The sequence below is a fragment of the Drosophila miranda genome, chromosome XR (assembly GCF_003369915.1).
Source record: "Drosophila miranda strain MSH22 chromosome XR, D.miranda_PacBio2.1, whole genome shotgun sequence".
Lineage (NCBI taxonomy): Eukaryota > Metazoa > Arthropoda > Insecta > Diptera > Drosophilidae > Drosophila > Drosophila miranda.
This window is the reverse complement of record NC_046674.1, coordinates 25,224,780-25,236,895: the sequence shown is the minus strand read 5'-3', so window position 1 is coordinate 25,236,895 and position 12,116 is coordinate 25,224,780. Positions and strand designations below refer to the sequence as shown.

Genomic DNA, 12,116 nt, shown 5'->3' with positions numbered 1-12,116 from the left:
GCAGGAGCACCACCTATATTTTGTTTGCTTATGTATGTCATATGTACGTACATATTTGAATCGCGATCCCATCAACATCATTAATGTGCATTGTGTGCGAGCGGGTGTGCGCGTATACCGCTTGCAATGGATGTGTGAGTGAGCGCTTGTATTGTACATTAAATGCATGTAATAATTCGTCATGCTGGCCGCATTTGAACCCGTATATTCGTATTCGTATTCGTATCTCACATTTTTCTCTTTAATGGAGGGACACTTTGTGTTGGGTTGCTTGACTCTCGGGCTCGAGCCGGACTTCTGTTTAGGAGAGGCAAGCAGACGCTGGCAGTGGGGGGAATCGAAACCAAACCAAACCCCATCCGCCCCTAATTTGCAAGGCAGAAATACCGATAGCGATTCTCTTAGCTCGGTTCTACGCTTCTCTTTTGTTCTCTTGACAGCCAGCGGCGATCGTGAGCTTCTCGCTTCAAGTGGCTTTTACAGTTATATAGCTGCGAGTATATGTAGATACATATACACATACACATATATATAGAGAGGGAGAGAGAGACAGAGAGAGAAATGTACATTTGTATCGCATGGCTCTGGCACAAACATTTTTCGCCACTGACGTTTACTCGTATGTATGTATGTATACTTTTCTTCATTTTGCTTCTCTTTTTTATTATATTATGTGTATGTATTTATTTATTATTTGATTTGTGAATCACATCGAAAAGTTATAGTGTCTGTCCGTGGATGGGGGTGTGTGTGTGTGTGCTGCAGAGTGTTCCCTGGAAATGTAAAGACACAACAGTTGGGCTGCTGTTGAGAGAAAAGTAGAAGATGGGGCGGCGGATGCGGCGACGAAGGTGTGTCTCTTCGTTGGGACACTCTCGTTAGTGGCTCGTTTCTTGTTTATCTGTGGCAGTATTTTAATCTGTACTTGAGATTTTCTTTAAAATATTATTTAGCATTATGCCATCAACTTTTGATTAGATTCCGGTGCTGTGACGGCTTTTGGCTTGATAATTTAACAACTTACTTCCCCTATGAATGAATTTTTGTTATTGCGGGTGATTCCTCTTATCAGAAGTACAAAAATCCCTGCAAATATTTGCTGCCGTGCTTTCGGAATGGAATGGGATTTAATGGAATTGTAAACCCTGTATAAAAAGCAATTGTTGCTCGAGAAAGTTGAACGCTCTCTTTCGAGAGCATTACTTGTAAATGCTTTTCCAGGCTAGAACTGTATTTAATGTACATACATACATATGTATGTATGTATGTATGCTGCTCATGATGTTTCTGGGGAATCTTTCCCGATAAGTATTCGAGTGGCAGGACACAAGGGACGGCTTATCAGGGTGTTGGCATGAGTCACTCCCTAGCAATTCCTGGGGATCAGTTGTGTTGACGTTCACTTTCCCAGCGCCCCCGGAGAGTTCCCTTATCTTACCCAAATTTCGGTACTGTGTACCAATACCATTCGAACTCTTTTCTTGAATGATATTTGTATGTACTATAATTAGCTAAATACATACATATGTATATGAAAACGCAGCTGTGCCTTTGCCTTTTTGCTCGGTAAAAAACAGTAATATGCAAAAAACATATGCCAAGCCATCTAAAAATATGTACAAAATACATGTGTATGTCTGAATATGTATGTTCAATTAGCCATATTACCATATTACGATCTACCATCTACCATCTACGGCTATCTACGAGTATTCCGTTAATTCTTCTCGCCGAATTTGCTGGCAAGACAAAAGGTGCGATATACTTCATTCTGACCCAGTTTATCATTATCACTTTGACAACCCCCCCACCTGGCCCCCTTCGTACCGTACCTGCCGTTTGCAGACACCCTACGCAATTACTTTTCCCCGAAAATGATGAAAAATGATCTCATCCCACTGCTGCTCCTCTCCCTCAGTCGATCGTGTCATCGTTATATTTCATTCCACTTGTTTTGGCTCCACGAAACGGTATCGTACATATCTTTAAACGGCACGGTGGCCAATGATATTAACACACGGCTGTAAATAAATGCACATGTGGATTGTAAATTAAGTATACAATTCGTAGATCGAAACATTCATTGTACACGAGTATCTGTGTGTGGGGTGGGGGCAAATATGAGGCAGCGTAGCAGACATTTCGACGTCGTGTCCGTTGTCTTGTCTTTACAACTGAATCCACACATCGTAGCGTGCCGTGCCGTGCCGTGCCGTTCCATGCCATGCCATGCCATGCCGTCTCGTCCCGTCATGTGCATTGAGCTGTCTTTTGTTCTGGCTCGATCGATCTTTCCGTTCCGTTCATCTGTCGATTGCATTTAAGGCAAATATCCCTTATAAGAAATGTCTATAGCACAAAAGACAGTACAACAACAGAAGATTGGTTACGTTCGCACTTGTTTAAATACTTTGATAAAGAACTTCCACTTCTTACCTGCATCTGTATCTGTATCTGTGTCTGTGTATCTGCTGCTGTACCTGTGCTCGTGTTGGTTTTTGTTTATTTTTACTTTAAACTTTTTTTATATTTTCTTTCCTTCTTGCTCTTACAGGTGCACGATAAAGCTGACTATCATAGACCAGCGGCGACCAGCAGCTACCAGCAGCTACCAGCAGCACCTATTTATGTCTTATCGTCGGTGGAAATGCTTGACAATAAATTAGAATTTGTGCAAATTGTCCCAGCCCAGCCGATCGATCCACTCCACTCCACTCCACTCGATGGTCCCGCCATGATCGTGCAAATAATAGAGTCAAAACTGAAGAAGCAAAAGCCCTCAGGCAAATCGCAGATTTCTGTGATTTATACCATAACAAAATAAAACCTAAAAAAATCAAACAATAACCACAGAGTCGAACTCTGGGTACTCTACCCGTATGTCCTTTTTGAGGAATCAACTAGTGGGATCACCATGGAGACGCCCCTTTTTGGGGTGTAGAATCTAGATGAATTATGTCCATACAGCAGGGTATCTCCCAGTCGAGCCACGTCATTAAATACTCGAATGGGCCTGCTTGGGCTTGGTGCCTTCGATTGTGGCTATCCATAAGCAAAATACGGACAATGCGGCGTTTGCTGAGGTCAACGATTTCTGTTACGTTGTCTTTCACGCTTTTGACGCTTTTTTTGTGACTTGGTCTAAGAGTGTGTGCGTGAATATGAATTTATAAGTTTTGCGGCTTATGTAAACCATTCAGCAAAATGAGTGGAAGTGCCACCATCGAAATATGTAATGGGCAAGAGAGTCTGGCCTGGCCTGGTCTGGTCTGGTCTGGTCTGGTCTGCACGCCAGTGATGACATAATGGAAAACAGTTGCGAATCAATACGAAGAGGCTGTAAGGTGATTCATGGAGAATTCATCGTAGAATATTTTGTAATACAATAAACCTCAGTGGCAGGCGTCTAAAGATACACATCTTGAAGGTCTTCTGATAAAACGCTATTCAATTAGACTAAAATGAAATGCATGTCTGCAGCGATACTCCTATTTTCGGCAACTGTGTCGAAAATATCCGCATAAATATAATGGAGAGGCTGCTGGGTTCCCTCAGTTACCTGAAGAACTTACCCGAAGAACTTACCAAAAAATGTCCAAATATCTATCGTACCTCTGGCTGGTTCTGCTGTGGAGCGGCACGTCACATGGAGATCACTTTGATGAGTGTGACGGAATGGCCGACGAGTCGTTTGTCCAAAGCTTAGACAGCTGTCAGTCCTATGTGTACTGCATGGGCGAGGACTCGCAGAAGGGCGACTGCGATGATGGTGAATACTTCGATGCCGAGTCGGGGGGCTGTGATGATGCTGCCAATGTGCAGTGCTTTCTGGACGAGGTCGACGAGCCGGAGCTGGAGCCGGAGCCGGAAGAGGCAGAAGAGGAGGAGCTCACACCAGCCACGGCACCTCCAACGGATCCAGCACCAGCGGTGGACCAGTCATCCGAAGTGGATATCCTCAACATTGCGCCGGTGGTGAAGCCCAATTGTCCGATCAGCGACGACCCCAGCCAGGTCATACTCATGGCCAGCAACGAATCATGCACAAATTATTATCTGTGCTATCACGGACATGCCATGGAAATGCACTGCACCAACCAGTTGTACTTCAATGCCCTCACCGGGCAATGCGACCACGCGGAGAACGTTCAGTGTGCGGTAGGTCTGAGAAGATTGAAAGATATCGATCGATTTACATTGAATACTTTTCCAGCTGGAAGATCCGCGCGCTCACAAATGCCTGCCCCATATGACAGAGTTCTTTCCGCACCCGGACAAATGCAATTACTTCTATTACTGCATCAAGGGCTTCCTGACAATACAGCAGTGCCCCTTTTACTATGGCTGGGACATCGAGCGAAGGAGTTGTGTGCAGATAAATGTGGCGAAATGCTATGGAAACTCCCGGCGAACATAAGCACGTCTGTGCTTCCGGTCTCGGAAAGCCCAAAGCAGCCAGAAAAACTCATTTCAGTTCCATAGAGTTGTGTACACGTAGGAGATAAGAGGGGATATTTATTGATAAGTTACAGCGTTTAATTAAATATAACTTATTTCAAATATCTTGATTGCCACCTGCTGAACAGTGTCGACTATAAAAAGCTTAGCACACAGCTCCACATCCATACTGATCGACAATGGGGCCCTCCTTGCGCTTTGACTTTGGCCTGATCGTTTGTGGCGCTATTATCGTGGCCTGTGGCATCCATGGCCTCAACATTACAGAATGCAATAACCAATTCGGATTCATAAACAACACGCGGCCCAACTGCAGCTATGCCTACATCAACTGCTCTGGCCAGGACTCGACGTTCTGTGTGGACAACATCACTTGCAATGTCGCCTTCTATTGCAACGAGCCAATCATTTCGGGCAATTCCACTGTTGCGCCGCTTAATTCAACGTCAACGTCAACATCAACGTCAACGTCACGATCGCCGATCCTCTCCACAGCCTCGCCGCTGGATGTGCGAGAGCAGTGTCATCAGGGGGTAACCAAAAGGTTCAGCTATCCCCAGAATTGTAACTACTTTTACTACTGCGTGGACGGCTTTCTGCTTGTGGAGCAGTGTCCCATTGGATATGCATTCAATGCTACGACTGGAGCTTGTGGCGGACGTACCCGGAGCTCCATGGACTGTACTGTACGCTGAAGTAGTGAGAGCTAAAGTAGAGAAAACATTTTTAATTAGCCCCGTGTCTTGTCAAATAAAATCAATTTAGCTAGCAAATAAATTGAGCTTATAGCCAGAGCCTTATCTCATTGACGAGCGAACCGAAGCGGACTCCCACCTATAAAGGAGGCCCTGACCTGGAAGATGGGAACAGTTGAAAGCCTATATGTGGAAGTTGTTGTTACTCTTTGGCTGCCTGCTGCCTGGCCATCAGGTGGGGGCGGCATTCCTACAAGAATGTCAGGGAGTGATCATTAATAAGGTGACAAATCCCGACCAGTCGTGCAGCGAGTTCGTTCACTGTAACGGAGACGATTCCTACTACTGTAATGGGGATTGCCTGGAGCCTGTCTATTGCTATGGTGCAAATGAAGAACAAATCGTTTCCCCTGCACCAGAGCCCGCTGTACCGGAAAACCCCAAGCCAGATAGCACATCTGCCCCAACGACATCGAGTCCTCGCCCATCATATACGATTAGCCCTACTTCAGCAGCCTCAACAGCCTCAACAGCCTCAACAGCCGCACCAGCAGTAGCAGCAACAACCATTTCGAGCACCGATGTCCATGTAATCTGCAAGACGAGCGGCCGAAACAAGGTCTATCCCTACCCGGCCAATATTAACTACTACTATCAATGTATGGGGGATTTTCTCCTTATCCAGCAGTGCCCGCAGAATTTTCATTTCGATGCCGCGCAAGAACAATGTATTGCGACAAAACCTTATCGCATGATACGGCTATTCATGTAAGATTCCCCAGAGAGTCGTTAATAAAGAAGATACCAACCGTGTTCCTAAGCAAATTAAATTCCTATACTCGTATGTCCCAAATGACGGCAAGAAAACCCCGGTGACTACACAGTCACATGAGTAGTTGACTTTTTGGAACGATACAGAGAAGATGTCGAAGCTTTGTGTTTTCTTGTTTCTAATGGGCTTCCTTTTTGGCAGATGCCAGGCGGACGAATTTGCCGAGTGCATTGGCAATGATGGGGGCTTTGTTTCCTCTCAAAAGAGCTGCGCACACTACATTTTCTGTAACGGAAATGATTCATATGACGGTGAATGCCCTGACGGCGAATACTTCAGCTCCGATACGGAAATGTGCGAGCCAATGGGCGATATTGATTGTCGCTCAGGACAGGCTGTGGAGACGGATAATACACCAGAATTAGATTCCAGTACAGATAGCTCAACAGTTGTCAATACCGAATCGCCTCCTAATAGTACTCTAGCAGCCGAATCACTGAACGCCACATCAACTCCAACGTCCATCGATGGACCTGGCAGCAACACGACAGTATTTGCCCCGAGTGTGGATATAATTGTGACCAGTATTTGCCCACGAGAGGATAACAAGAGCCGCATCATATTAATGGCAAATCAAAATTCCTGCACGGACTACTATGTTTGCTATCAGGGTGAGCCGTATTCCATGAACTGTGCGGCCACCTTGCACTTCAATCCCCGCACTGGCAAATGCGATCATCCCGAGAATGTGCGATGCCTGGTGGGTTTAACAGATCGAAGATTCTTATAAGCAATGCCTTCAAAATTTGTATATTCTTTTAGGCATCCACAAATAATCCCCGGGAGCAGTGCAAACGGCATACAATGGATATTTACCCGCACCCAGATAATTGCAATTATTTCTACCAATGTCGCCTGGGATACTTAATTGTACAGCAGTGTCCTTTCTTTTATGGCTGGGACCACGAGAAGCGATCCTGTGTGGTTCTAAGCCAGGCCAAGTGCTATAACCAAAGGAAATTTCAATGAAATGATAATAAAACTTTAGTATGTACTCTAAGCTTTGGGGACATTCTTTGATTGTGGGTCACTTTTGTGTACTCTAAACAAATTAGTTTTAGATAATAGTAAACTGATTTGAAGATATTATCGATATTCAGTATTCATAAAATCACAGCTATACTTATGAGCCTTAAATGCGTTCGATCATTACGAATCCTGCATTCAGTCAGATTCGAATCGCCCCGAATCACCTCACTGAAAGCCGAATCCGAGCACTGTGGATTACATCAGCAAGTTTAGCTCGTATGTCCTCTGACTTTCAGAGAATTGCTCGACACCCATGACAAGACACATGACAAGACCTTCTTCGTTCAATCTGTTTTAAACGAGCGATTCGAACGAAGCGAGTCCCGAATCCAAACGAATCGATTCGGTTGCCGGTTCATGCAGGACTCTAGTACATGTGTCAGTTTTTTGCTGGGAAGCACATTTCGTAGCATCACTAAGGGCGCTCAGCCTTGAAAATAACTTTCGCTGGAGCTGCGTTGTGAATCATGCTAACTCATATCTGATCTGATATCATATCTTTGCTAAGAATGAACCTTGAACCAAAACAAGTGCTAAAATCAGACGAAAAGGAACCATTGACCGATATCAACCATTTACTCGACAAGGTCATCGAACATAATTGCAGGTGGCTACGCCACTCATCTCTCCGAGGTAATCTCGGTATTCCTTTTTTTTTTGGGTTCTGAAATCAATAGTACGGGATGCGTCTCAATGCCATCAATCGATTGGTTGAAGGGGAAAGAAACGGAATTTTTTTTGCAAAAAAAATTGTATCTGAAATAGTTTGTTGTTTTGGCCCCGTTATCGACTTCGTCTACACGCAGTTGAAAATGTTAATTTTCTGATATTGAGGGCGAGGTATCTAGACGTCGCCTGTATGGCATATATGCCAAGTTCTTCGTGTAATACGTTATTAGAATAAAACTGCGCTTTACTGGAGCTTGACACACGAATCAGGATGAATACGATGAAATTCAATACAAGTAGATACAATCATGTAATGTAAAAGTTAAATAAAATAACCACTGTCTCTCCACTTCTAGCAGTCATTGGTTTTTTGGCGCTAAGCTGTATGGCCGCGGCCCAGAAAAACTGGAAGCTCTGGAAGCCCACTAATTCGGTGACCATACGACAGAATGGCGGAAGCCTGTGTGCCAATCATTTGGTTGGTGAATTTGTGCCGCATGCTGAAGACTGCCAAATGTTTTATCTGTGCGTGGAGAACGGTGATGCTGTCTTGGCCTCCTGTCCACCCACAATGCTCTTCAATTCTGATAGCAAGCTCTGCGATACAGCGGGGAATGTGAGATGCAGAAACGACACAGAGAGCGGCATGGAAAACGCAATTCCGCCGAACGACGGTGACAACGATTTCAACAAAATGATTACGGATGCGGCTACCTACTGTGCCACGTTAACGCAACAGCAGTCCAACGATCGGATCGTTTATATAGGCAGCTCCAGCAGCTGTAGCAATTACTACATCTGCTATTATGGACAGGCTATACTGCAGGAGTGCAGCTCGGAACTGCATTGGAATGCGATGACTGGAAAGTGCGATGTACCGGAGAGGGCCCAATGCACGTTGGGTGCTCCTGAAGAGGATCCTTCTACGAATCCAATTGCTCCCAATGCGAACATAAACTCGGGTGTAGCTGTGTGGAATGAGTTCATCCACTGCCCCACCTACGGACAACATCTGTATCCCCATATGCAGCGATGCGAGTTTTTCATTTACTGTGTGAAAGGACATCCCACTCTGCAGCAATGTCCGTTTTATTATTTCTTTGATATTGCCTCAAAAAGTTGTCAGTGGTCGCGTACGGCTTTGTGTGTACGTGATTTAAATTTGCCGCCCCAAATAAAACGACAAACCTGACTCTACCACTTGTGTGTTTACTGATTTTCTTATCGATTTCCCCCACATTCCAACACTTGTGTATCGTTTTGTCTATTGCTATTTCTGTCTTGCAGTCTAGATTGGATTTGAAGTCTGGTGGAATTCAAGCACCATAAAATAAGTATTTTATATGTATATTCTTTAATATGAATTTTGGAGTCAAGCAATCCAGGTACTGGCATCTAGCCTTGCGGACCAACACATTGCCTATTACTCGTGGGATCTACATAGACCACTGTTTCGATACGTCGTACAGGACGGATCAGCTATGAAATCCACGATTCAGAGGTTCATTTTGGATAAGATTGTGCCCATGAGAGCTGGGACTATTTATTATCGTCAACGAATATGCAAAAAACATAACTTTAATATTTAAAGTTGGAGACGATGTAGCGTAGAAAATAGTACGCTCCATTGTCTTAAAACATGGCGGATATTTGGTTTTGGCTTATTTTGATATGATGGGTGAATTTATGCATAAAAATAACTAATATTCGGCTAGTGCCGTATGAAATCCGTCCCAAAGAGTTTAGGGCTAAATAAAAGCTAAAGCTGCCAAGCTGAGTAATTTAAAGTCATACGTTTTATTAAAAACAAAATTAATGAGGATTCTAATGGCCATATGACACTAGACTTTGCTAACCGACTAACTGCAAAAACAGAGATAGCCATTGCGAAAAGCATGCAGTGAGAGCGAGAGATATGCTTATGTATATGTATGCGTCAGTTTGGCTTTACAGCTGAGCAAGGCGCAGCAATTATCGATTGCTATACGTTTTACATCCAATTTTGCTGTCTGACTGAGTGTGCGTGATGGAAAACATCTTTTTGTCCCAAAATGTGTTGCAGTTCTTCGACTGATAGCCGGGAGACGTGTCCAAAGACGGCAACGAACACTAATTTTGCGTGTTGTCACTCATGATATCTCTGTCTTCGCAGCAAAGTTAGCAAAGTCTAATGTTATAGCACCATAAGCTCTAAAAAGTAATTCAGATTATCGATAGTGGTCTATAAACATCGATAGAATTAATGATCGATGCTTCTCCATCTCTAATGTTGTACAAAGACAAATGTTTCATCTCTAGGAAAATAAATTTAAGGTAAATAAAAAAATAAAAAAAGTAAACAAACCTGCTCAAAAATGTAAGAAAATCACTTCAGAGTTAAAACGAAAAAATTATTTTTGTAAAACGTGAAATTAAAACACCGCTTGCTTCAAATTGTTACCAAGCCGCAGGTAATCAATCTATTTAAATATACGAACAGCGAAATCGAGTCCCTGGGACGAACAAGGCAACTAGGTGATTATTGCCCAAAAATTGTCGTTCATTTGTGCACACGTAAGAAACAAAAGAAAACATACGAAAACTGAATGGAAAATATGCTGCAAAATTTGCGAAGTATTTTTCGCAAACGACGTCACTGCAGTGAAGAAACGCCGCCGCCTTCTGAGGGCCCTGAGCTCCATCCTCGATTTCCTTGCGAGGATGATGAGGGGTCGAGGCCGGGGTCCAATGATGACTATAGTGTCGCCTGGCCGGACGCATATTTTAACAGCACACCAGCCGATAGGTAATTAAATACTAAATGAGCACTCCGTCTCTCTCTCTCTTCTTACAGCTTGCGTGTGTGTGTGTGTGTATAAACAAAATATAAAAAATAAGCAAAAGCATCAAACACTTCTCCGACACCTACTCAAAAAGCTTAAGACATTCCAAAAGTAGCCACCAAACGGCCAAAAGCGAAGCCACAGTAGGCAGCAAGCAGCACGGAGACCCACAGCGATTAACACTTGTTTGGAAAACGCAAACGCAGGCAGTTTGATTTCACTCTGGATCAGCCGCAGGAGATGGAAATTGATGCGCAATCAGCGCAGCGTCCCAGCGAGAATCATCTTCATCGACAAAACTCTTCCAGCGTCCACCACTCGGAGTCACCAATGAATTTCGACTATTTGCACAGCCTTCGTTCAGGCGCGGTGCCTTCCACATCCACAGCAGTCTCCAGCGCCAGTGACAATGGCAGCAACAGCTCATATGGACTAGTCGACGACAGTAGAGCACTGGACAGGTTGTTATTCCATCCTACATAAAATCAATCAAAACTTATAGAGACCACAACACAAAACGACAGGCACAAACGTTTCATTTCTTTTGTTATTTCCCCACCTCATACTGCTACCAGCTTCATTCGTTTATTTATTTATAACATAATGGTGATAGCTAAAGTACCTCCGAAAGACGCCCACACAGCTTCGAAACCTGTGTGTAAGCGGCTCTCGGGTCATTATTTGTAGACCTTATGTATTTCTATAAGTGGAGAGCTGAGCCATAGCAGAGCGGTCTAACAGTCTTAATTTGCTTGTTTCTTTTCATATGAAAACCAATGAACCCGACGAAAACATTCAACAGATCAATAAATGCCAACGAGAGGTAAATACGAATTAAACATTTGCAAACCATAACTAAACTCTGAACAACTTACAGATTTGTTAACATATTGGATCAGATTGATGCACGTGTAGAGAAGCTTCGCAAGGATGCTCTCAATTTACAAGAGATGAAAGACTACCTTTTAATGTCTATGGATCTGATCAAAAGCAACGATAAGCTTCAGAAGATGAGAGAGTGTAAGTAATAGATTCTCACATAATACCTCACGGAAACGGGAAACGGATAACAATGTAATCCCTCTCTTCCCCTGTAGCCGAGCGCGAGGAGATCATGTTGTACATACAGCGCGTCAGCTCACGCCTGGGAACTGTTGAGCTAAATGTGCGCACAGTGCGTGACAACTCTCAGGAGGATTCTCTTAGTCAAATAAATTCTTTGATCGACACTATGATAAAAATGGGAGATCCTGTGATCGGCCGCCAACGTTGCCAGCTGTACTTGAACGCGTGCTGCAGTAGTGCCATGGATCCGTCTGGACATCTGGACACTCTGTCCGAGGCCGATGTCGGACCGATCGACAAGAAATTTGAGAGCGCTCTACTTGGTTGTACTTTGGACGACCAGAAGAACATCAAGAAGCGATTGCAGGCCCTAATGGGTTACTTAAACAAGCAAACTGTTAGCCATTAATTTGATTGTTTTTGACCCATTTAAAGTACATAGCATTATTATCGAACCAAAACGAATCACGTCACCAAATAAAAACAAGTAAACGAAATGCACGGAATATAAACAATTCTGAGTCTTTTGGGAACGTTGGAATCAGT

The 12,116-nt window shown here is 43.8% G+C and overlaps 6 protein-coding genes across 10 annotated transcripts; all 6 read left to right on the top strand.

Annotated features, from left to right (window-relative positions):
• Nucleotides 1-2,096: 2,096 nt before the first annotated feature.
• On the top strand, nucleotides 2,097-2,851 carry LOC117186733. Its single transcript, XM_033387885.1, is given in 4 exon segments — nucleotides 2,097-2,296; nucleotides 2,298-2,347; nucleotides 2,581-2,625; nucleotides 2,628-2,851. Coding segments are annotated over 4 exon segments (468 nt in total). The 5' UTR covers nucleotides 2,097-2,120; the 3' UTR covers nucleotides 2,825-2,851.
• Nucleotides 2,852-3,572: 721 nt separating this feature from the next.
• LOC108165274 lies at nucleotides 3,573-6,985 on the top strand. The gene is made up of 5 exons (XM_033387879.1): nucleotides 3,573-4,158; nucleotides 4,214-4,416; nucleotides 4,775-5,144; nucleotides 6,050-6,685; nucleotides 6,748-6,985. Exons 1-5 carry the CDS (start codon nucleotides 3,592-3,594, stop codon nucleotides 6,952-6,954), a joined length of 1,983 nt encoding a protein of 660 aa, XP_033243770.1. The 5' UTR covers nucleotides 3,573-3,591; the 3' UTR covers nucleotides 6,955-6,985.
• LOC108151041 lies at nucleotides 4,618-5,178 on the top strand. Its single transcript, XM_017279412.2, has one exon. It carries the CDS (start codon nucleotides 4,638-4,640, stop codon nucleotides 5,151-5,153), a length of 516 nt encoding a protein of 171 aa, XP_017134901.1. The 5' UTR covers nucleotides 4,618-4,637; the 3' UTR covers nucleotides 5,154-5,178.
• LOC108151040 lies at nucleotides 5,317-5,996 on the top strand. The gene has a single exon (XM_017279411.2). The coding sequence runs from the start codon at nucleotides 5,341-5,343 to the stop codon at nucleotides 5,923-5,925; it is 585 nt and encodes a 194-aa protein (XP_017134900.1). The 5' UTR covers nucleotides 5,317-5,340; the 3' UTR covers nucleotides 5,926-5,996.
• A 918-nt stretch (nucleotides 6,986-7,903) lies between the features above and the next one.
• Nucleotides 7,904-8,875, top strand: LOC108165275 (probable chitinase 10). The gene is made up of 2 exons (XM_017301310.2): nucleotides 7,904-7,979; nucleotides 8,040-8,875. The coding sequence occupies exons 1-2, from the start codon at nucleotides 7,955-7,957 to the stop codon at nucleotides 8,873-8,875; spliced, it is 861 nt and encodes a 286-aa protein (XP_017156799.1). The 5' UTR covers nucleotides 7,904-7,954.
• Nucleotides 8,876-9,909: 1,034 nt separating this feature from the next.
• LOC108151039 (BAG family molecular chaperone regulator 2) lies at nucleotides 9,910-12,067 on the top strand. Of its 5 annotated transcripts, none has more exons than XM_017279408.2 (5): nucleotides 9,910-9,996; nucleotides 10,517-10,966; nucleotides 11,308-11,328; nucleotides 11,383-11,525; nucleotides 11,603-11,979. In XM_017279408.2, exons 2-5 carry the CDS (start codon nucleotides 10,746-10,748, stop codon nucleotides 11,977-11,979), a joined length of 762 nt encoding a protein of 253 aa, XP_017134897.1. In that variant the 5' UTR covers nucleotides 9,910-9,996; nucleotides 10,517-10,745. The 5 variants fall into 5 exon arrangements, with proteins under 5 accessions (XP_017134897.1, XP_033242838.1, XP_017134899.1 ...); XM_033386947.1 differs by lacking the exon at nucleotides 10,517-10,966 and adding an exon at nucleotides 10,163-10,468 and having other exon boundaries at nucleotides 9,944-9,996; XM_017279407.2 differs by having other exon boundaries at nucleotides 9,957-10,133.
• The last annotated feature ends 49 nt before the right edge of the window (nucleotides 12,068-12,116 follow it).

What these genes read in the sequence shown, in the direction of transcription:
- LOC108151041 (XM_017279412.2), top strand. Translation starts at nt 4,638, where the DNA reads ATGGGGCCCTCCTTGCGCTTTGACTTTGGCCTGATCGTTTGTGGCGCT.
- LOC108165274 (XM_033387879.1), top strand. Translation starts at nt 3,592, where the DNA reads ATGTCCAAATATCTATCGTACCTCTGGCTGGTTCTGCTGTGGAGCGGC. An exon ending in GGAGCTCCATGGACTGTACT is followed by an intron (nt 5,145 to 6,049) that starts GTACGCTGAAGT and finishes TCACATGAGTAG; the next exon opens with TTGACTTTTTGGAACGATAC. An exon ending in CCGAGAATGTGCGATGCCTG is followed by an intron (nt 6,686 to 6,747) that starts GTGGGTTTAACA and finishes ATATTCTTTTAG; the next exon opens with GCATCCACAAATAATCCCCG.
- LOC108165275 (XM_017301310.2), top strand. Translation starts at nt 7,955, where the DNA reads ATGAATACGATGAAATTCAATACAA. An exon ending in TACGATGAAATTCAATACAA is followed by an intron (nt 7,980 to 8,039) that starts GTAGATACAATC and finishes CTCCACTTCTAG; the next exon opens with CAGTCATTGGTTTTTTGGCG.
- LOC108151040 (XM_017279411.2), top strand. Translation starts at nt 5,341, where the DNA reads ATGTGGAAGTTGTTGTTACTCTTTGGCTGCCTGCTGCCTGGCCATCAG.
- LOC108151039 (XM_017279409.2), top strand. Translation starts at nt 10,746, where the DNA reads ATGGAAATTGATGCGCAATCAGCGCAGCGTCCCAGCGAGAATCATCTT. An exon ending in GACAGTAGAGCACTGGACAG is followed by an intron (nt 10,967 to 11,307) that starts GTTGTTATTCCA and finishes AACATTCAACAG; the next exon opens with ATCAATAAATGCCAACGAGA. An exon ending in TCAATAAATGCCAACGAGAG is followed by an intron (nt 11,329 to 11,382) that starts GTAAATACGAAT and finishes AACAACTTACAG; the next exon opens with ATTTGTTAACATATTGGATC.